The sequence below is a fragment of the Tyto alba genome, unplaced genomic scaffold (genome assembly GCF_018691265.1).
Source record: "Tyto alba isolate M040663 unplaced genomic scaffold, T.alba_DEE_v4.0 Super-Scaffold_19, whole genome shotgun sequence".
NCBI lineage: Eukaryota > Metazoa > Chordata > Aves > Strigiformes > Tytonidae > Tyto > Tyto alba.
The window spans coordinates 9,998,453-10,018,665 of record NW_024881281.1 but is presented as its reverse complement, the minus strand read 5'-3'; the positions used below and the strand labels follow the sequence as shown (position 1 = coordinate 10,018,665).

The window sequence follows — 20,213 nt, the reverse complement described above, 5'->3', positions numbered from 1 at the left end:
CTAAGTCATATTTAATGTATTTATCTTGGATGTGTCATCTTCTCTATGAAGGTAGGGTTTTTTTTCACTAATACTAATTTCCTTCTTTTTAACCATCACCACCTCACTAAGGAGCAGGTTCTCTGGAGCTGACACACCCCAAGCAGCTTTGATGATTTATATATGTGCCATCCTGTACAGCAAATCATGTTATCGTAGTTTGGCTTCTTAATGAATGTACATTATTCTGCAGTCCTTGTTACGTGCTGACACCAGGGCCAGGAGGCCAGGCTGTTCCTGAAATCCAGCCTTTATCCCAGCACTTCACCAGGGCTGGGCTCCACACCCACCGAAGCCTGGCTGCCGGTGTGCAAGATAAATAAACCAGAGGGCCACGTGTCCATCGCCAAGTGGGCTTAGGGTTTGGATTTGGTCTGCCTCCAAATCTCAAGTCCCCTAGATTTTTTTTTTTTTTTTTGAGCAAAATACTTCCATTGGCTGCTGGGTTTTTGAAAGGAGGTTCTTAAAAATAACTATTCTGGGGGGGTATGACTCAATACCTCCTTCTTGAAGAAGGTGAGCAGGAGGTAAAATGACCTAGTAGAGAGACTGGTTAAGCCCACGCAAATCAAACTCAGCGTAAATGTAAGCAGGGAGCTGAAGGTAGCTGGGGGGGGAGGGGGGGGGGGGATGGTCCTGGGGCAGCTGCTTTCCTGCTCCCTCCTCAGCTGCCAGCATCCTCCATCCCCCCCACGGTGCCGGGGGCAGATGATGTGTCTAACCAGGGCTGCCGATGGGAAAAGCCCCCCTGGTTTTTAAATTCTGACCTGAGGATAGCATCTTTATAGTGTTGGTGCTGTAGCTATGGGAATATGACTCAGGCTGCCAGCACTGCATAACTATTATAATATAAAAAATAATAACAAAAACACATATACATGTGTATTATGTAGAGCAGGAAGCGCATATTACATAAAACAGATTAATGGAGGAAGTCTTTTCCATCTCTTTAATGTTTTGCATAACTGTACAAGAAGAATCGTTTGACTAATCCAGACTTTGACCATATTAGTGTTCTGCAGCTGAAATAAGATTCCCGTGCTCCTTATTTCATTAGAGCTGGTGGAAAAATACAAATTGTTGTTGGTTTTTCTTTTTTTACAGGAATGCTTTCTTTTAAAGAAATACTATAAAATATTTACTTTTAGGGTAGGAAAAAGTGAAGCGAAATGATGGGTAAATAGTTCTTGTTTTTCAGCAAAGCATAGCTTGGCCGGATACCTTTCTGGAGCTGTAAAGTCACCGAAGTGACTTTAGGGGATGTCATAAACCCCGTGAAAATCTGACCCAAACCAGAACATTGCTTTTGATGGGGGAGTCTTCTGATGGGAAGAAAAAAACCCCACTGGAAAATGGCAGGGGGTGCCAAGCGGGGATGGTCCCGCAGCCGCTCTGACCCGGTGCCTCCCCGCAGTGCTCGGCGCTCTCCAAGCTGAACGCGGAGGTGGCCTGCATCGCCGTCCACGAGGAGAGCGCCTTCGTGGTGGGCACCGAGAAGGGACGGGTCTTCCTCAGCGCCCGCAAGGAGCTGCAAGCTGACTTCCAGAAGTTTTGCAGTGAGTATCCCTGCCGGCGCGGTCTGCCCCCGCGCCGAGCTTGGTTGTGCCAGCTGGGACCCAGGAGGGCTGTGATTTGGAGGGCACCGCGGTGTGGTCTGTCTGCGGGGCTGAGTGGTGTTTAAAGCGATGGAGAGAGCCGGGAGGAGCTGCAGCCAGAGCCTCTCCTTTCCCATGGAAAGCACCACGTGCCCCAGCTCTCCTCTCCAAAAACATCCCGGGGGGGGCAGGGGGCTGGATGGCTGCTCTGCTCCCCTGGTGCTGCCAGCCTGCAGCAGCACTGCCGCTGCGCTGGAGTGCCATTTGAGGACTTGGCAGAAATAGTTTGTCCTAGTGATCCCCCAGGAGCAGAGAGACTTTCTTGGGCCAAGGCTTTTTTTCCTAGTTTTTGAAAGACAGGGATGGATTTGGGAGCTAGTGGTGTGGGTTGTGGAACTGCTTATTTTTTTGAGAGGCTAACAGTGGTGAAAGGATGCCTTGAGCAGGTGCTGTGGTCCCCTCAGACTCAGATCAAGGTCACCAGGTATCACAGGGACGTGTGTGACCGGTGGCAGCCCTGCATACGGTGAGGCTGGCACCCAGCCCTCTGTCCCCGGTCCGTGCCTCTGCCAGCTCCCCCAAAAACAACCTGGGAGCTGAGGGGAAGGTGGGAGCTGTGCTGTGAACGGGGACCTGCATTTCTCAGACGGCATCATCTGTTTCCCCACTCCCTGCAGGAGCTGGGACAGGATCTGGCTTTGGTGGTGCTGAGGACCCCAGAGCTGGGGGGACCCCAGGCCTGGATCCGCTCACACACGCTGTATCTCGGTGGAGAGAAACGACCTGGCTGTGTGTGCACACGCATGGTGTTGACAGAAACCATATTGGTGCTTAATCCGTTGGAGAGAGATTGCTCAGGAAGGGTTCGCTCTGGTGAAAACACGAGCGCTGTAAAGCTGCCAGGGTCGCTGTCTGCTCAGGTCATTCGCTGCACATGTGCGGGGCGAGCCGGCACAGCTCTGCAGGAGCAGCTCCCTGCCAAGGCTCCGCTCTGCCCCTCCGTCCTGCCCGCTGCCCCCACCACGCCACCCGCACCCGGCAGTTATCCGCTGCTTTGGTGTGCCGTGTTTTGCAGGACAGGAGGCATTCTGGGGACGTTTCTTGTGTTCCTGGGTGACTCTGCCTCCCCTTCCCACCACCCGCAAGAGGCAGGGACGTACCCAAGCACTGAACGGCAGCGGGTGGCCAATGAGAGGGAGCTCCTTCTTATATATTAAATGCCAACTGTCTCTCTAGAGCTCACAATATTGATGACCATCTGCAAATCTCACTTTTAGAAATATATATACATACATCCTGGCCAGTGACCTACTGCTGTGCTTGGGCAAAGCGCCCGACATTAGCTCCTCATTCTCCTCTCCTTTGGTTTCATTTACACCTTTGTCAAAATAAAATGGTCATGTCTGGTTGAAAGCACAAAATCTTGACGATGGGGTCTGGGCAAAGCAGCTAGTGCTGGAGACAGGGTGAAACGTGATAACTCTGTCTTGAATTATAAATGGCCCAGGCTCAACTCTGCTCCATAAAGCTCTTACAACTGGCACGCAGTGGAAAGCATCCCTGAAAGTGCCTCTGATTTATGATCTAGCTGCCCCCTCAGAAACGATCTGAAATAATCTAAAGCAGACATCACTGGGAGATGTAAGCAGCCTCTTATCTCTCTGGGCGTGCAGACCTTACTTGAACGCCCTCCTTTATCTGAAGCTCTGGCTCAGCCTTTCCTGGTGCACGGGGGGACTTGACAGTGATCAGGATTAATGTCAACAGAGGAGAGTTAGTGCCCAGCCGTGAGGTAGAGTCAGTCATAGGAGGGTGTGGATGCAGATGCATTTCACCACTTCGGTAAAACACCCCCAAAAAAGTTCTCCAGGGCCTGTTTCCCCGTGCCATGGGAGGCATGCAGAGCTTACCAGTGGTTGCATGGGGTTGGGTGGCCTTCCCCTTTCTTATGGCTAGTTCTGTGGCTACCCCAGGTGGCTCTTGTCCCCATCCCAGTGATGTCCCAGCCACGGGCTGTTTCCATGGCAGGGATCCATGAGCTCCTCCTCGAGCGCTCGGGCAGCATCCAGGGCCGATCACTGGCAGGAGCCTGTCAAGGATGATGAAGGAATTAGTCCTTCGCCACTGAAAATCCCTTGTGAATTGCTTTGGATAGAACAGCAATAATGTACTTGTAGTGTTTAATTTTTTGTGCGTTCAGAGATGCAAGGAAGTCATTGCCAAAGATATGCTTTATTTGAGGTTTAATGGGGGAAATTAGCAGGAAATAGCTGGTATTACTGAGCTACGTGACGCTGAAGGGTAAAAAAGCCTCCAAGAAAGGCGGATTTTCTTTTCCTGAGAGATTGAAGGCTAAGCAGATTGAAACCAGAGAAAAGAAATGTGCTGCCCAATTAATCACAACAGTTTCAGTGCAGCTGAGTGGGTAAAAACAGGGAAGGGGGGGCACACGCAGGATGATCGACCCCGCTCCTGGCTGCGCTGCTGGCACTGCTGCCCATGCCAGCACCGTCCCCTGCACGCTGGGGGCTGTTGGGAGCCGTGGCCCCATCCGAGCTGGGGGACTGGGGTGGGTGGGAGACCCGGGGCACCCATCTGCCCAACCAGAGGACTTTGCAGTTGCTGTGGGGGTGGCGAGGGGCCCGGCACCACGGGACCCCGTCTTGCCTGGGGTTTGGTGGGCAGCGACGCATTCAGCCCTGGCTGAAGTTAGTGTCAGCTGGCTGGCAGGTTCAACTGCTTTGCAGCCACTCGAAAACGCGTGCAGCATTGCCCATGAACCCCTCTTCTCACCGCAGCATCTCCCATTTTCTCCTCTCCCCCTCACAGGAGTCCAGCAGAGGAAGGAGCAGGACACGGAGGCGCAGAAGAAGGCAAAGGAGTGCGGGCGAAGCGTGCTCAGGGTCTCCCCGGACCAGGGATCAGACGTGTACCTCCTCAGGAAGATGGTAGAGGAAGTGTTTGATGTGCTTTATAGTAAGAACCTTCACGCTTCCATTTGGGGATTTGGATTGCCCCCGGGGCTCGCTGAGCTGCCCGGTGCCACTGCCGGTTGTGGCTTTCAGCCCCAGCCCAGCCCCTCGGCGAGGGAGCAGGCGCCTGGCAGGGGCAGCGTGGCGGGACGTGCTCCTGCGTAGGGTTAGCGTTGTGTTGAGAAGGGATCCAGCCACTGCTTCTTCACTATCCAGTGTCCCAAACTGGGCAAAAAAAAACCCCTGTGCTGGGGGAGCATCCTCTGTGCCCCATGCCAGGGCAAGCCTCTGCCATGCCCCAGGTATGATTGTCAAGCACACCTTTATCCTCGACACCACATCTACAGCATCTCTTTCACAAGTGCTGTACCGAGACTCTGCAGAGACTCTCTCACCCCTTTCCCTGGCAAGTCTATTTAAAAGGAAAAAAGATGGTTTTTCTAGCAGGCAGCCCTGCAGCCCCGGCTCCGAGAGACGAGCTGGTGCCGTTCCAGCACATGCATCATCCCCAGCAATAAAGCTTCTGCAATTAAAATGTAGATGACCATATGGCTGTTGATATGTAACCCAGTGGGTTGCAGAGCTCCCTCCGGGCCCAATCTGTGGAGGCTCGAGCGGCGGCAGCGCCTGCTTCTCGCTCGGGAGGTCCCTGCTGGAGCCCCCGTGGATTCAGCTCCCCCATCACCGAAACTGCCGGGGCTGTGGGGGTCTCCCCGAGCCCGAAGCGCAGGCGTTGCCCCTGTTTGTGTGCTGGGTTTGGGGGGTGGGCGCTCACACACGATGGGAGGGGGATAGCGGGTGCTCTCACCAACCACCCGGGGCTCGCATGCAGCATTTGTTGCTGCTGGCTGTCATTCGGCGCTCGTCTCGCCAGCGCTTGCCACAGGCTTCACAGACAGAAAGGGGAGATGGCATCCCTTCCCCCAGGGACAGACAGTCGCTGAGGTTTTCTGAAACCACTTAAAGGACTTGGAGGCAATATCCCCATTAACAGGGGTAATCAAATCCTCTTGCTGCCTTCAAAAGTCTGGGCCCAAGCGGAAAGGAAGGAGCACACAGAAGAGCCAAGGGAATGGGGTGGGGAGGGTGTTTTGGCGTTGGTTGGATCCCAGCTCCGAGCTGCAGGTCTCATCATCTTGCTGCTGGGAGAGCGCCAGGCTTTGCAGGCCTCTTGGGGATACGGGAATTATTCATATATGACATACCATAAGTATGTAATTTCATAAAAAGGCTTGATCAGGATGCATCTATGTGGGGTGTGTGAACCAGGCGGCCCATCCATCGGGATGAGTTTGTGATGCTTTTTACCTTGTCGAGGTGCGCAACGTGCAAGCTGGCTGGGTCCCCAGCCCAGGGTGACTGGCATTGCCATGGCAGGAGGAGGTTGGGCATCCCTCGGAAGGTGGTTTTGGCCCTGGCACTGGATGTAGTTCCAGCATTGGGTGTAATTCTGGCATTGAGTGTAATTCTGCCTTTGCTGCTGATTCAGTAGTTTCAGCTGTTTCCATCCCCGAGCTGCTCTATGGCAAAACCCACCGGGCAGATGTTCCCCTCCCGGCATGCCCACGGGGAACAGCCTCCCCTGGTTGAGTGGGGGGAAGTACTTCAGGAGATAATAGGTGCCCCAGGGTGATTCTGTTTCCAACACTGAGAGGACTGACAGAAATTAACAGTTATCTTTCTTACAGGTTTGGGTTTTTTTATCCTTTCGGCCGCCTACCATCAACAGGGATGGGAAACAAAAAAATCTTAGAAAATGCTCAGTCAAAAAGATCGCGTATTCCCTCCAGAGCTGGGTAATCTCTGCACCAACAGGATGACTGATTACTGCCAGCTTCTATTAAACAGGCATTAATGATGATTATTGTCTCTCTTTAGCTAAACCGTGAGCCTCTGCATGGCAGTGTGAGGCTTGGTGAAGGTCACTTTGACAGTAACGCATTTCCCATAAAAATATGTTCGGGGAGTTATTGAGCGTTGGGTTGATAAGGAACCGCCGTGGGCATTAGGAGCTTTTCCCCGTCACGAAGAGAGGTGATGGAGGGAGGTGGAAAGCTGATAGAGCTGGCACATTGGGGCAGGGAAACCATCAGCTTGCAGAAAGTGTACTCGTGGTGTTGTGGTTCAAAGGTTCGTTTTGAAACTTCTGTTACTGGCTTAATTAAAACATTATCCATCCCACCTATAAGGAACCTTGATGGCTTGTGCAAGTCGCACGTCGTTAGTTATCATGCATTCCTTCAAAGAACATGTTGAAGAAATCACTTTTAATAAGGACTTGCTGACAGTGCCACAAGATTTCCAGGGTTTCTGTAAAATCTTTTGGTGTTTTGTTTTGCTTTATTTTTTTTAAAAAAGAGAGATAAAAGAAAATATTTTAAAGAAAATCAACAATATGAAATCCCACAGCTATTTAAAGGTCCCATAAGCTCCTCTCCCTGCCCCTCAGCCTGGAGATGAAGGTGTGGACACCTTGCCATGCAGCCAGATGTTCTGCATCTGGACGCTGCTTTGCCAGACAGGTCGCATTCCTGCACGGCTGTTTCTTCTGCTTCGTGCTTTCAGCACCAGGTTTATTGGTCGCAGTGACTTGGGTTGGTTTCCAAAGTAATTTTTCCCACAGAGAGCAGCTCAAGGGTTTTGGCTATTCCTTGAAACCCTTCAGAGGGGGCTGGTTTTCCAACAGTGTCTTGCCTGGAGAGCACCGTAAGCATCCCCAGTTTGGGCCTGTGCGCTCTTTAACCAGTTTAGAAAATCTCTGTATAACTGCAATGCTTGCTGGTTGTCTTCTGCTGCTGGGGAAGGGCAAGCAGTTTGTTCCTAACTCCTCGGGGAGATTTTGGTGTCAGGGGTACAGTGGAACCTGTGCCACATGGTCAGGACACAGGGCAACTCTGTGCCCATCGTCAAGGGGAGTGGGTGAGATTTCTGGGCTGCTGGAGGTGATTGTGCTGTCAAATGCATTGATGTTCATGCTGCCTGTGAATGGTGGGATGGAGGGAGGCTGTTGGGGGTTTTTTCTTGTCTTTCAAAGTGTATTGAGGCTGCCTAACAGCAATCAAAGTACTTTCCATTCTTCCAGGAGGTAAAATAAGAAACCTGACTGAAAATAAGGTTCCCAGAATATCTCAGTAAACATGAGATAAAAATCAGCGCGAGCCCTTCAGCCTCCTTTGTCAGCTCCCTCCCGTCTTGCCGGCAGCCACATCCCTCGCTGGCACATGTCTGGGTGCTCACAGCGGGTGGGCTTGTGCCAAGTGACCCCAACTGAGGATTTTACTATGCAACCCAAAAGATGAGACATCTGCTTATTGGCTTTTGTGAGCTTTTTATTAATTAGAGCTTAGAGCTTGCAGGTCCTTGTGTGCTAAGTGCAGAGGTAGGAATTGTTTTTCTTCTCATAATATTTCCATCAGGATCTCTTGCTCTTGCATTTATTCCTCCAGCCCGGCTTGGCCATGGTCGGGGGCGTGGGGTGTCCACCAGTGTGTAACTCTGCCCCCTCCCCAGGTGAAGCTGTGGGGAAGAGCAGCGTGGTCCCTTTGCCGTACGAGAGGTTCCTGAAAGAGCCGGGCTCGCTGGCAGTGGCTGGCTTGCCTGAAGGGGTCAGCTTTAAGAAACCCATGGAGTACGATGTGAAGTCCCTGATGGCCATCTTAGAGCACAGCCACAGCATCCGCTTCAGGCTAAAAAGGTAATTTGGGGGATCCCCAAGGGATGCGAGGGCAGCGAGCCCTCGGGATGGTGGCTCCTATAATGCCAGCGGATGGTGGTGATTTTGCATGGGGCAGGCAGGAGGGTCCCTCCCATGTCCCAGCTTCTCCCCCAGACGCAGAAACCTGGGTCCAGCCCTGTCAAACCTGGAGGTTCATCAGTGTCGGGTGGCTCGAGACCGTTTCAGACTTGTTCCTATAATAAGCGTGTGTAAACGTGCGCATTAACCGCATCGCTTTATGTGTCTCCGCCAAAATTTCCGCTGTGGTAAGCTAAGTGCTTTTCTGTCTCCAGAGGGGTTTCCAGTGTAAATGCTGCAAGCTTCTTCCCAGGCTGAAATGGGGTTTTTAACGCCAGACGAGGAGGGAGGCGGGGGACTGCGGCGGGGTGAACTCCCCATTTTGGCCACGTTTTCGCAGGGGGCTCAGTGGTTTTGGGTGCGTTTCCTCTGCGTTTGCCTGTCTGGCAGCACCTCGGATCCATTCAGAGAAATGCTGAGCACTACCAAATACCTCCTCTGAAGGCTCGGCACTTCTGGAAAATCAGGCTGAGACAGCTAAAAGTAGGACACACAGAATTTGAGCCGTCTGTGAGCTTGCGGACGCCCGTCTCTTGTGAAGCACATGAGCTTCCTTGGTCTGAAGCTCATCCCTGGGCTGACTGAGGTCCCTCGTGAACGTGCCATGGGGTCCTGGGGGCTGGGACAGCCAATGGAGTCAAGTGGTTACGGTCACACAAACCGTTTTACTCCTTAAATACACTGGGCTGTGGAGCTAGGCAGCTTTGCCCTAGCTAATATAAACACTGAACCACCATAAGACCAATCTGCTCCAGTTAATGAAGACAAAAACAGTCTAGGTGCCTGAAGAAGCTGGAAGAGGCCGGGTGATGGCTGTAATTTCTGAAAAAAAGAGCCCGGCAGCTGGCAGTGCGGCGTGTCCCACCCTCCCAGGCACGGCTCTCCTTCCCCCTCCACATCCTTGCTTGCCACGGACCCAAAGGAACCTGTTTTTTCCTCCTCTTTTCCCTTCCTTCCCCTCAGGCCGGCAGATGAGCCCAGCCGAGAGCCGAACCCCAGCGTCGAGCTGACTTGTACCTCCCTCACTTCCAAGGGTGGCCGGGACTCTGGTGCCAACGGCCCCATGGCCAAACCCGCCGGCCAGGACACCCCCTCCGCCGTCGCCGTCACCAACTTCTTATACGGCGTCTCGCTGCCGACCCAGATCGCCGTCGACCTAAAGCAAGAGGTGTCCTCCGGCCTGCCCGGGCCGAACGCGGCTGGCGAGGCGCTGCTGCCCAGGCCCGCGGGAGAGCTGAAGGTGCCTTCCTCACAGGAGTACAGCGACTGCTGTGGTAATAGCCTGGAGTTTGCTCTCAGACGAGGGCCTGGTGTGAAGCCCGCTCCCCCGGCGCTGTCAGGGGACAGGCCCAGAGGTTTTGGCGGTCCTCGGATGAAAATCGGTGCAAAGCTTGGCCCGTATGGAGATGAGCAGAACCCCCCCTCCCCGCCATGCCACGCCGCCCCAGCCCTTCCCCGGGTGCCTACGAGGTGCTGAAGGGATGCACCTCCGTTTTTGCCCTGAAATGCCGGGTTCTGAGCCACAAGGCTGGAGGGGCAGCTGGAGGGGGGGCAGTGGGGGCTCAGGGCCAGGACCCCGCTGGGTTGTGGCAGGACAGGGTGCATGGAGGAGAGCCGGCGGGCGAGAGCACCCGGGGGCTTGTTCGGGTGCCTGGAGCATCGGTCAGGCTCTCATCAGCCCATTCTCCTTGTCTCCCCTCTTGTCCAGGACAGAAATCATCGGTCTCCGGAGGTCCCCTCATCCAGAACGTGCACTCGTCCAAGCGTATCCTATTCTCCATTGTCCACGACAAGACAGGTCTGTGTCCTGCTCTGGCGCTGGGGGTGGCCGGCAGACCCCTCTTATGGAAAGGTTTCCCCCACCCCCATTTCTCCCCGGCTGTCTCCCAGCCATCTCCATGCTCTGCAGGGACCTGGCAGTGCTGGAGATGCTGCAGTGGGAGATTTTTTTTCCCTTTACTTGCTGCAACGTCTCAGCATTGCAGCCAAGACCTTCGTTCCCTCTTTGGTCCATCCCTGCCATGCTCACAATGCGTGGTCCTCAAGTGCTGGACCGGCTGGGAAATCCCATTCCCACTTCACACACAGGGAACCAAGGCACAGCTTTGGGTGAGGCCGTTTGCCTGAGCTGCAAACAGCAAATACCTGCCGAAAGCTTGGTGTTATTTCAAAATAACTGAAACCCACTAACCCTGGCGTGATTCTGCAGCGGTGCCCAGAGGGGATCTCAGCAATGGGGAGGAGCCTCTGCCATTTCCCCACCTCCACCCCACCCAAGGGAAATGCAACCTAAAAATGCTGACATGTTTACATCAAACCCCTGGCCTGCCTGCATTAAAAAGAAGAAAAAAATATGGGTGGGAAAGTTGAGAAAGAGAAGGAGATGAAAAAGCTTCTCTGTGAAATGGCTGTGCCTTTTAAAGGTCCATTTCAGGTTGAGTTTGTTCTGTCCCGGAGGGTCTTTCATTTCAGGGTTGAGAAGTTTTATGGGGTCATTTCTTAGGAATCTGCTTTGCACATGCACGGCTGCAGAGGAGGTTGCTTGGGGCTGGGGCTGGGGAAGCCCAGACCTTATCTGCCAGCCTGGCAAAATCTGCTCGGGAAGAGGGAAATCATTATTTTTAAAGCAGCAAAGTCTTGTTCCTGCTTCCCAGCGCTTCGCGCGAGAAAAGTGCATCTGCTGTGTACGAACCATATGGAAGTTCCTTATTTCTTATATTTTGTTTTGATAGATAAGTGGGACAGTTTTATAAAAGAAACTGAAGATATCAACACCCTTAGGGAGTGCGTGCAAATTCTGTTTAACAGCAGATATGGTGAGTAGGAGTTAATATCCCATTATGCATCTGCAGCGCTTGTGGTTTGCATATCATTATACAGCAATCATTTTTGTTCCCTAACACAGCAGCAGAAGCCATATGCTAGAGCTCCCTTCTCTTCCTAACACATTTAGCCCAGCAGCTCCCAGTCTCTGGGTGTCTGCTGAAGGTTATGTCAATATTTCCATTTGGAGCCCCCCGCACCATTGAGGAATTTATAACTGAGCTGTAAAACAGCCCTGGTTTGAAGTGTGGCACGTGGGGTCAGAGCACCCGGGCACCGCTGGCGCTTGCAGGCGAGGGGGAGCAGTGGCATTCAGCCGTTTTAAATTAACGTGGCAGGGGAAAAAGGAAGATTGTCCTTATTGCAGCTGCTTTTTTCCACCTGCACAGCTTATGGGCATCACTGGCCCTTCCCTTGCCATGGGCAGTGCTTTTGGGATAGTTCCTGGGCATTTGGGCAGCTGTAAGCTCAGGAAATTGCTCAAGAATGGGCTGATGGGCTGGAGATTGTTGCCTGTACCATTCCCATCAGGCTGTGTAATTCGTGAGTTGTAAATGGGCTATAAATATGTACTGTGTAATTTGTGAGTTATATAGCTCAGCAACCTGCTGCAGGGAGGTTGGGGACAACATGTGGGACAGCTCACCCCAGATTTGAGCAATGCTGGGCACGATTGGGGGTTTTGAAGGACACCGTGAGTTGTGTTTGCTGCTGCATTGTCTCCCTGTTGTTCCATCTCCCATGGGCGAGCTGCTCCCCGGGCTCACCTTCTGGGACAAGCCAAGGAGAAGAGAGCAGGAGGCACTCGCTCTGCTTGAGTTCAAGCCTTTACACCTTCATTTTATCACCTGGAGAAGGGAAAGTGCATGTTTAAATGAAAACGATGCGTTCACCTTTCAGCTGAAGCCTTGGGGTTAGACCACATGGTCCCCGTCCCGTACCGGAAGATTGCTTGCGACCCCGAGGCTGTAGAAATCATTGGCATCCCAGACAAAATACCCTTCAAAAGACCTTGTACCTACGGCGTCCCCAAACTCAAGCGGATACTGGAGGAGAGGCACAACATCCATTTTGTCATCAAAAGGTGAGTGGCAAGGCAAGGGGGAGTGCATGGCCTCAAGGGGGCTCGGTGATTTAAGCTGTGTTCCTTCCACTCTCACAGGGTTTGTTTTGACACCCAAAACTCATTTTACCCTTTTTTATGGAAAAGAGCTGACCAGCTCTTTTTAACCCCCAAACCTCTGGTTTCCATTGCTCTCTCCCTTTTTGTGAGGGTGTGGCAGGCCTGGCCATACCACGGTCACCCCTGAGCCCTGCCACCCGGCTGTAAGTCCATGCAGACATTGCCAGTGCCACCCTAAGCATTTCGGGTGGTAACGGGACCCTCTGATCATGGCATGACTGTCTCCAGTGACGTTTGGCAGATGGGAGAGGTGCCTCCAGGTGGGAGAAGAAACATCCATATTCACGACAAACAGGGATTCCCCTCCACCTTGTTTTGCAGTGATCACTTGGGGACATCCTATATATATTATGCTGAGGATGTATCACCTATGGGCAGGGTGTTGTGTCTTGGTGTCTGTGTATGCACTGGAGTAGGAGGAGCAGACGCTTTCCTAGTTACCTCTGTGCTGTGCAATACCCCTTCGCTTCTCTGTCAGGAAAATCTGCTTTATAATATATTTATTTATTCAGTCCCTGCTTGAGCAGCACTTGTCTTGTTCCCCTGCTAGAAGTGTGAAACTATGGCACAGAAAAACCCCAGCTAAGGCTCCCAATGGGGCTAAAATCACTGACATCAACAGGACCTGGGCATCCTAAAAGGAAATAGCTTCACATATGTCAGCTGGTGGAGGAGCCACTTTGTCCCACACCGCTCGGGCTGTGCCAGGCTGGATCAGGCCCCAGGACATGGCCCTGAAACACACGTTGCCCCCATAAGCAAAGTTGTGGGTGAGACCAAATTCAGGAGATAAGTGACATCTGGTTGATGGTCTGCGACATTAAATGAAGGTCCAGCAACAGCTACTTTAGTCCCACTACCCCTTATGGTAAAGCCAGCCTATAGCAGACTCATTTAATAAGTTAATTAAATTAAGAGAATGACTTGTAAGAAGATTTAAAGGTGCATTAGTTAAAAAGCATATGCTGTAAGAGTGCTTGGTTGCACAACAGGCTAAAAGGTGTTGGGTTTTTTAGCTGAAGTGTTCATTCCCTCTTTTTAGAGAATTAATAAAATTATTATTTTGACATGGTTTAATGCTATTCATTAATAAAACCTAAAATTCAGTCATTAGAAGCACCTATTTCTAATCCCTTTTCTTTCCTTTCCTCCTAGGATGTTTGATGAGAGAATTTTTACAGGTATGTTCTCCATGTCCTTTGCTTTATTGTCCACAAAACTGAAAGATTATCCAGAGAAGCGTAGTTGAAATAATGTCACCTGTAAGCAACAAAAGTGCAGGACACGTGCAATTATGCTTAGTGAGGAGAAGCCTTGTCTGTGCCCTACACCCAGGCATGCTGAGGTTGCCTTCGCCTGGGATCAGTGCAAGAACCTTGCACCCCTTAAATAGTGTTTTGAAGGTTTAAGCAAGAAATCCCCAGTGAGTGAGGCTGGGCTGGCTCCCTGCACTGGGCTGAGCTGCGACTTGTAGGCAGCACATGGCAAATTTCTGTGCTTTCAGGAGGAAGAATAATCACTGCTGGGTTCCTCACTGGTAAATTTTTTTTTTTTTTTTTGGCTGGGAAGTGCTAGCATCATCCAGCCGCTGACTGTTTTTAAAACAACAAAAATCTATTTTTTTCCATGACAAAACCCTGGGGAAAGGTTTTCTTTGACTTTTTTTGCTCCATGTATTTGCTCTTTTTGCCTTGAGATGGAGAGGCCTGGCTAAGTGCTTCTTGGCAAATAAAAGGAGACAGGTACTGGTGCTGTCCGACCCAACCCTCATTCCAGCAGCTGCCCCCAGCCCACTGCCCTGATACCCACCTGAATTATGGCACTGCACCCCAATGTATCACCACCCAGCCTTGCTCCTGGATCACCTGGGCTTGGCTCACAAGTAAAGACATGTTTTGGGGTGGTTGTTGTTTTGTTTTGGTTTGTTTTTTTTTTCCCAAGTTGCCAACCCCACACGCTGGCTTTCCAGACACCATCTTCTCCTCAGATATCTCCACCAGATAAAATAACTCCTGTGGCCCCATGACAGCCCCAGCCCCAAGGGTGCTCCCTGGGGACAATGATGACAGAGCCACCCAAAGGGGACCTCCAGCAAAGCCTGGAGGGAGTCCCACCTCCATGGGGAGGATTTCTTTGTCTCCAGCCCCATTAATGACTTTTTTTTCCTCAAGAAAATGATTTTTTTAAGCTCTAACTCATCCCCAAGGGATGGAGTACTAAACCTTGTCTTGGGATGCTTGGATTTTCCTTGCAAATCCATCATGGTTGTACAGAATCTGGGGGGATGCATCCCATATTGTCTGTACATTGGTTCAAGAGCTGGTGATGGAAAGCCCTGTGCTACGAGCTCGGGGGTTACATGGCAGGGAGGTGCAAGTGGAAATTAGGATATGAGGAAGCAACCCCAGCAGGGCTGGGGCGGATGGCAGTTCCCCCTCCCCTGTCTGGTCCCTGCAGGGCTACCAGAAGCAAAACACATTAAACCTGGCTTTTTGTGACTCGCGTCAGCACATCTGACTGTGCAAAAAAAAAAGCATTTGCTGAGTCAGGAGGTGCCATTTTTGCAAAGACACTATTTTCCAAGTGGAGCTGTATTTTAAATTGCCGACTGCGAAGTATCCCAAAGCTTCCCCATACAGTTTTGCTCACCCTTTAATTAAAATACCCACCACTGCTAGGAAACCTATTTTTGCTACTCCCCTGGGTAGCAGCTTCAGGCAGGCTTCACTGCTGCAAGAGCAAGATTTGGTCCATAGAAAGCACAAATTAAAAGGAGTCTTTTGGACTGCTGGTAGATAAATAGTGTCTTTAAGGCTCTATATTGCTGCTCATCCCATTGCCAGAGCCCTGCCCTTCCTTACACGCTGGAGCTGAAAGGAAAAAGGCTTCATGTTCCCATGAACGGGATGTGTTTTGGAAGGGTGGGGATGTCGTGATGGCACTTTGAGACCAGCAAAGGGCCTTTGGCAGCAGCTATTTAACAAGACACCTACATGGTTTCTGCAGCCTCGTGGCATAACTTCATCCCCTCCTTCCCCCAGCACTAATCCTTCAGCTTTTTGCTCACTTCCCCTGCCTGATTTTCATTTCCTACCCTGCCTTCAGATCACTCTTTTCATCTCCAAGGTCATTGCTGAGGCTTCGTTTCAGCTTCTTTCAGGTTGCTGAGGAACAGAAGGGAGAGAGGAAGTTTTTCATGGTGACAGGATGCTTTTGTCCCCCTCTGCATTGCTGCAGCAGAGATTTCTCCTGCTGTGTGCAGGGCTCGGAGCTGCAGGATGGGTCTCCCAGTGGCACTGCTGCTCTGGGCTTTGCCGAGCTCTGTCCCCTCCCTTGGGACAGGGCTCTCCCCGCTTTGGGGCTTGTTCCTGCAGCACTGGTCCATGGCCCTGGCCATGACCAGGTTTCCCAACCCCAGTCCCTGCCTCTTGGCACCCTGTCCCAGCAGCCAGCCCTTTCCAGAGATGTTCCATTCCTGGCAGGGCTTCCCAGCACACACTTGGTTATGCAGAGGCTTAAGTAAAACTTTTGCTGATATTTTAATGGGTAAACCTGATTAAATCTGTACTCTTCTCTTTGCAAGCAGGTGACGCTTGATAACCTGTCTTCTACCTCCCCTCCATCCACCTTAGCTCTGGCACTGGAGGGGGGGAAAGTGGTGGTGGAAAAGCTGCATCGTTGGCATCTCTGGTTGCTAATTCTGGTTTTGCTTTTCCTTCCAAACCCACCCTGCGTACCCAACACCAGGAAGCAAATTTACCAAAGATCCAACTAAGCTGGAGCCCTCCAGCCCCCCTGGGGAGATCTCCCCTGAGCCGCACCGCGGGGCCGTGCTGGATCTGGCAGGGACCTCTCAGGCCAACAGCAGGTAAGTGGCACTTCTGTTTCCTGGCCACCGCAAAGTGACATCCCTCGGAGAGTTATTTTGGGGGTGTTAACATGCCCAGCAGGTTATTGCTGTGCTGCTGTAAGGGCGTTGCTTTCCTGCCTCCCTAAAAACCCACTGTGATGGTACAGCTAGCCAGCACAGGAGGAGACTGAGCACCCTCATCCTTTTGCAAGCCAGAATAGCAATGTTTGGAATCACTGATTTTGTACAAAACTGGTGAAATCGGGGCCGTGTCTGGGCAGGCTGGGATTATCTGCAGGATCTCCTGTGTTAAAGCATGGCCTAAGGATTCACCCTCAGCTGGCACTGTAACACAACATCCTGCTAATTAAGCGTTACTTGTTTATAAAGCTCACAGGGAGACTAATAGCGGATTAACAGATGTTTTAATAAAGGTGGGGTTATAGAGTTCAGCAGGGCAGGAGGCTTTTTATGAGTACCTGTTTCTGGTACAAATATGCCACGAGCTAGACTCGCCTGTAACATGCTGGCAGGGCCTATGGAGTGTATAGTGCTGCTTTCCAACCCATGCTGGGAGATCCAGAAGGTATTTTCCTCTGTGTAGACTGTTTCCTTCATTTTTGCTTCAGCTGGTCAGAAGCAAGGTAGATTTAGCCCCAACATTTACCTTTAAAATCCCTTTAAACAAGAGAAGCAGGGCAGCAGTTCATAGCAGTATAACTGGTGCTCATGGGTGAGGCTGTGCTGCAGGGAAGGGAGCCCTTTCCCAGCCTTGCCCCGCTCGCTCATGGATGGGTTTAGAAGCAGCAAAATGAACTTTGCTGGGATGTCTGCCCACACACCCGTGCTGGAGGCCACTGGCTGCAGGGGGGCTCAGGAGCAGGGCTGTAGGAGCAAGTGCTCCTCAGCCTCTCCAGCTCCAAGTCTCGCCGCCCGGTGCCGACCCCTCCACCGGCCGGGGCTGCGGACTGCACTACAGGTCGATACCTTCTTCAGGCTAGGATGGGGAGATGAGGTAACTTGCCTGTCTCCTCCATGGCACCTCTTGGGTTCCCCTCCCTCATGGCTGATGTGAATTCGTAACTGGTTGGAGTTTCGTTCTGGTTCTCCCCAGTGCTGTTTCAGGTTTGTCCCCTTGGATATGGCTACCACATGCCCCTGAAGCCATGCTCGCTCTGGGGGGGTGAACCTGCCCCATCAGCAGTGTTAGGTCAGGCAGTGAGTGAGTCCAGAGGTGCACCGAGCACTGGAATCTCACAGCTTCAGAGGGCAGAGACCTCTCGAGCTGCCCAGTCCACAGGGCTGGCAGTCATCACCCATCCCTCTGCGTATCTCCAGCTTCAAAGGAGGGTTTGGGGGTGGTTTTACCCCACAGGGTTGGGGTGGCTCTTGCACAACCTTGCTGCCCCACTGGTGTGGGACACCACTGTGTCCCCTCCCGGGCTTCATTTTGCTAAATAGAACAAGCCAAATTCGTCTTGTTCTCTCCTCCACCGGGGACAGGGTGCCAGGAGCACCCATGGGTGTCACTCGTGCCCCATGCTATGTCACAGTGACGTTTCCTGCACTTTGCAGAAGTCGGCCCCACTTCCTCGTACCATTGGCTGCGAGTGCAATACGAGCTGTGCCGTGCTGGAGCTCTGATGCAAGACAGAGCCAACCACGGGCATGGGAAAGGGGTTAAGATGAGCGGGTGGTTGGGTTGGCTTGCCTGGACCCGGTCTCTGTGGTCGATGTTGGTTTGCTCTGTGCATTGATATTATACATGGGTTGAAATGGTCAGTGTTCAGCATGCTGGTGTCACCCCAAAAGGACAGCACCCCCAACTGCTGTGCATTTGGCACGTGTGGCAGCACGGCCGCTCACCCACGCTGCCAGAGGGAGGCTGGTGGCCATGGCCTTTGGGTGTCTGTGCCGGTGTGGGACTGGCTGAGTCACTCTGGAACCTTTCAGCAGCAGCAAACTCAGTGCACCGGGTGAGTCAGCCCTTTCCAACCATTTAAAATGGGTTGGAGGAATCACACCCTGCGTGTGCCTGTTTCTATTCCCGATGAAGGGACTCCAGATGAGAGCCTTGGCTGGAGACATCTGCAATGGGAACTCAGCTGGGCTGGGTCCCAGCCTGAGGTGCTTCACTGGTGTTACGGGGAATTAAACTCAAATCTCCAGGATCCTCAACTAGGGCTTAGCCACAGACCCATTCTTCAGCCGTTTTTTTTGCTCTCTGCACCTTGCTGAATCGCTCCGTGTCTGGAGGCATTTAATCTCAGGGAGCAGCAGAGCAACCACTGCACACTGGATGCTAGGGGAAACAGCGATACTTCAAACACTGCGGGGCTGAAACCTGGCCTGAGGCTTCTCGTTTTCCCATTCATTTGTTAACATTTGCAATTAGGGCACTTTTAATTTTTGCAACAGAAGATCCCACTGTGCAGTTAAATTGGTGTGACTGGAAACAAGAAGGTGGAAGGATGGGATATTAGGGATGCCAAGCTGGTTTCTGCAAAGCAGTAGGTAGATAACCAGCCGCTGCATGCCTGTGGGAGCTGAGGTTTGCCACTGCAGAGCTCCGAGGGCAGCCAGAGGCTCGTGGTTCCTGTACAGCCCTCGCTGAGGCTGCACCGTCCCCATCTCACCTGCTGCACTCCAGCCGTGGGTCAGGTAGGGGCTGCACAGAGCAGGAAAACCACTTTAGAAGACCATATGGGGGGAAAAATAGGGGTTTTAGGTGTGATTTGTACCCAGCCAGATTTGGATCGCCCTTCCCGTGGTGGTGCTGTGATGTGGACTGAGCTGGGCTGGGCTGTCCACCTTCCACTGGTGTAAACCTGCACAACCTGAAGATCACCCTGGGTTCCCTTTCGAATTTATCCTAGTTGTGTGTATATAGGCCTTGTTCCTGATTCACGCTGTGCGCGTGCGGGTTGGATCGGGCCACGGACCCCGCAGTTCACGTGCACCCCTGGTTACAAAGGGGATCTGAATTGCAGTGCTGGTGCGCAGCTTGCTTTGCCTGCTGCAGGGGGACACCCAACCACCCCACCCCCCCAAGTCTCCCAATGCATTGATAATTCCTATCTGCAGGAAAATATAGGTGGATATTCCAATCCCGCTTTCCTCTTCCTGCAAATGAGGAACCTCTGTTCCCTAGTAGGAGCAGAGCATTTCCATAGCAGTGATCCACCCAGGTCAGAGTCCAGTTCCGGGGAAGAGGCAGTGCCAGATACCCCGGGGAGGAGGGCCAGGCACTGCAAGGGGTAATGCACTGCCCATGGAAGCCCTCCTCCCAAATTTCCCTAGTGAAAGGTTGACTTTGATCTGAAATGGAAGAGTTTAAAACCCTTCCCAAGGCTTCTAGGTAATATATACAGTACTTGCTAGACCAGAGATCCTTTTTACCCATGCCACATTTTGGAAGAACATTTCAAGAGCACTTCTGGCTTCCTTCGTGCTGCCTGTAGTTTGTTCTGCTGATGCTGCTGAGTGGATTTAGGTGAGCAAGAAGTGCTTTTGAACATCCCCCCTGAGCCAACAGGGATGTGGTGCTGGCTCTGAAGGGTTTTCCTTCCCCTGGAAGGATCAGCGTCATGGAGGAGTGCGTTTGCCAGTGCTGTTCCTTGGGTCCCTTACTGCCAAAGAGCCGCGGTTGTTCTTGTTTGAGAGAGAGACAAAGTAAACACGTTCTGAGAAAGCAACGTAATCTCATTTGGATGCTGAACACCTTGCGTAAATTCCTGAGCATGCAAAGTTAACTGTAGACACAAGTTTGGGATAGCGCCCAGTTTTCAGGGGAGAAAAGCTTTGAGCAGAATAAATATTTACCAAATCAATTGACTTTTTTCCTTTCTCCCTATTTGCTCTAGCTCCATGAGTAACCACATTGTAATGATGCCTTATGCACTGCTTTCTGCCGCACAGTAATGGAGTGAACCAGGTTTCAGGCTTAAAAACCCCTCTT

At 52.0% G+C, this 20,213-nt stretch overlaps 1 protein-coding gene across 7 annotated transcripts in view; it reads left to right on the top strand.

Moving 5' to 3' along the window:
• Window positions 1–20,213, top strand: part of GTF2IRD1 (GTF2I repeat domain containing 1) — a 67,813-nt gene that overhangs the window by 23,675 nt on the left and 23,925 nt on the right. For 6 of the 7 annotated variants that reach the window (XM_032993697.2, XM_032993695.2, XM_032993692.2 and 3 more), the window contains exons 3-11: window positions 1,454–1,595; window positions 4,464–4,610; window positions 8,117–8,300; window positions 9,363–9,673; window positions 10,108–10,197; window positions 11,132–11,215; window positions 12,123–12,306; window positions 13,561–13,586; window positions 16,153–16,273. In XM_032993697.2, the coding sequence (XP_032849588.2) occupies window positions 1,454–1,595; window positions 4,464–4,610; window positions 8,117–8,300; window positions 9,363–9,673; window positions 10,108–10,197; window positions 11,132–11,215; window positions 12,123–12,306; window positions 13,561–13,586; window positions 16,153–16,273 (1,289 nt within the window). Of the gene's footprint in view, window positions 1–1,453; window positions 1,596–4,463; window positions 4,611–8,052; window positions 8,301–9,362; window positions 9,674–10,107; window positions 10,198–11,131; window positions 11,216–12,122; window positions 12,307–13,560; window positions 13,587–16,152; window positions 16,274–20,213 lie in introns of those variants that run through there. The other variant, XM_032993699.2, reaches the window with a different exon arrangement.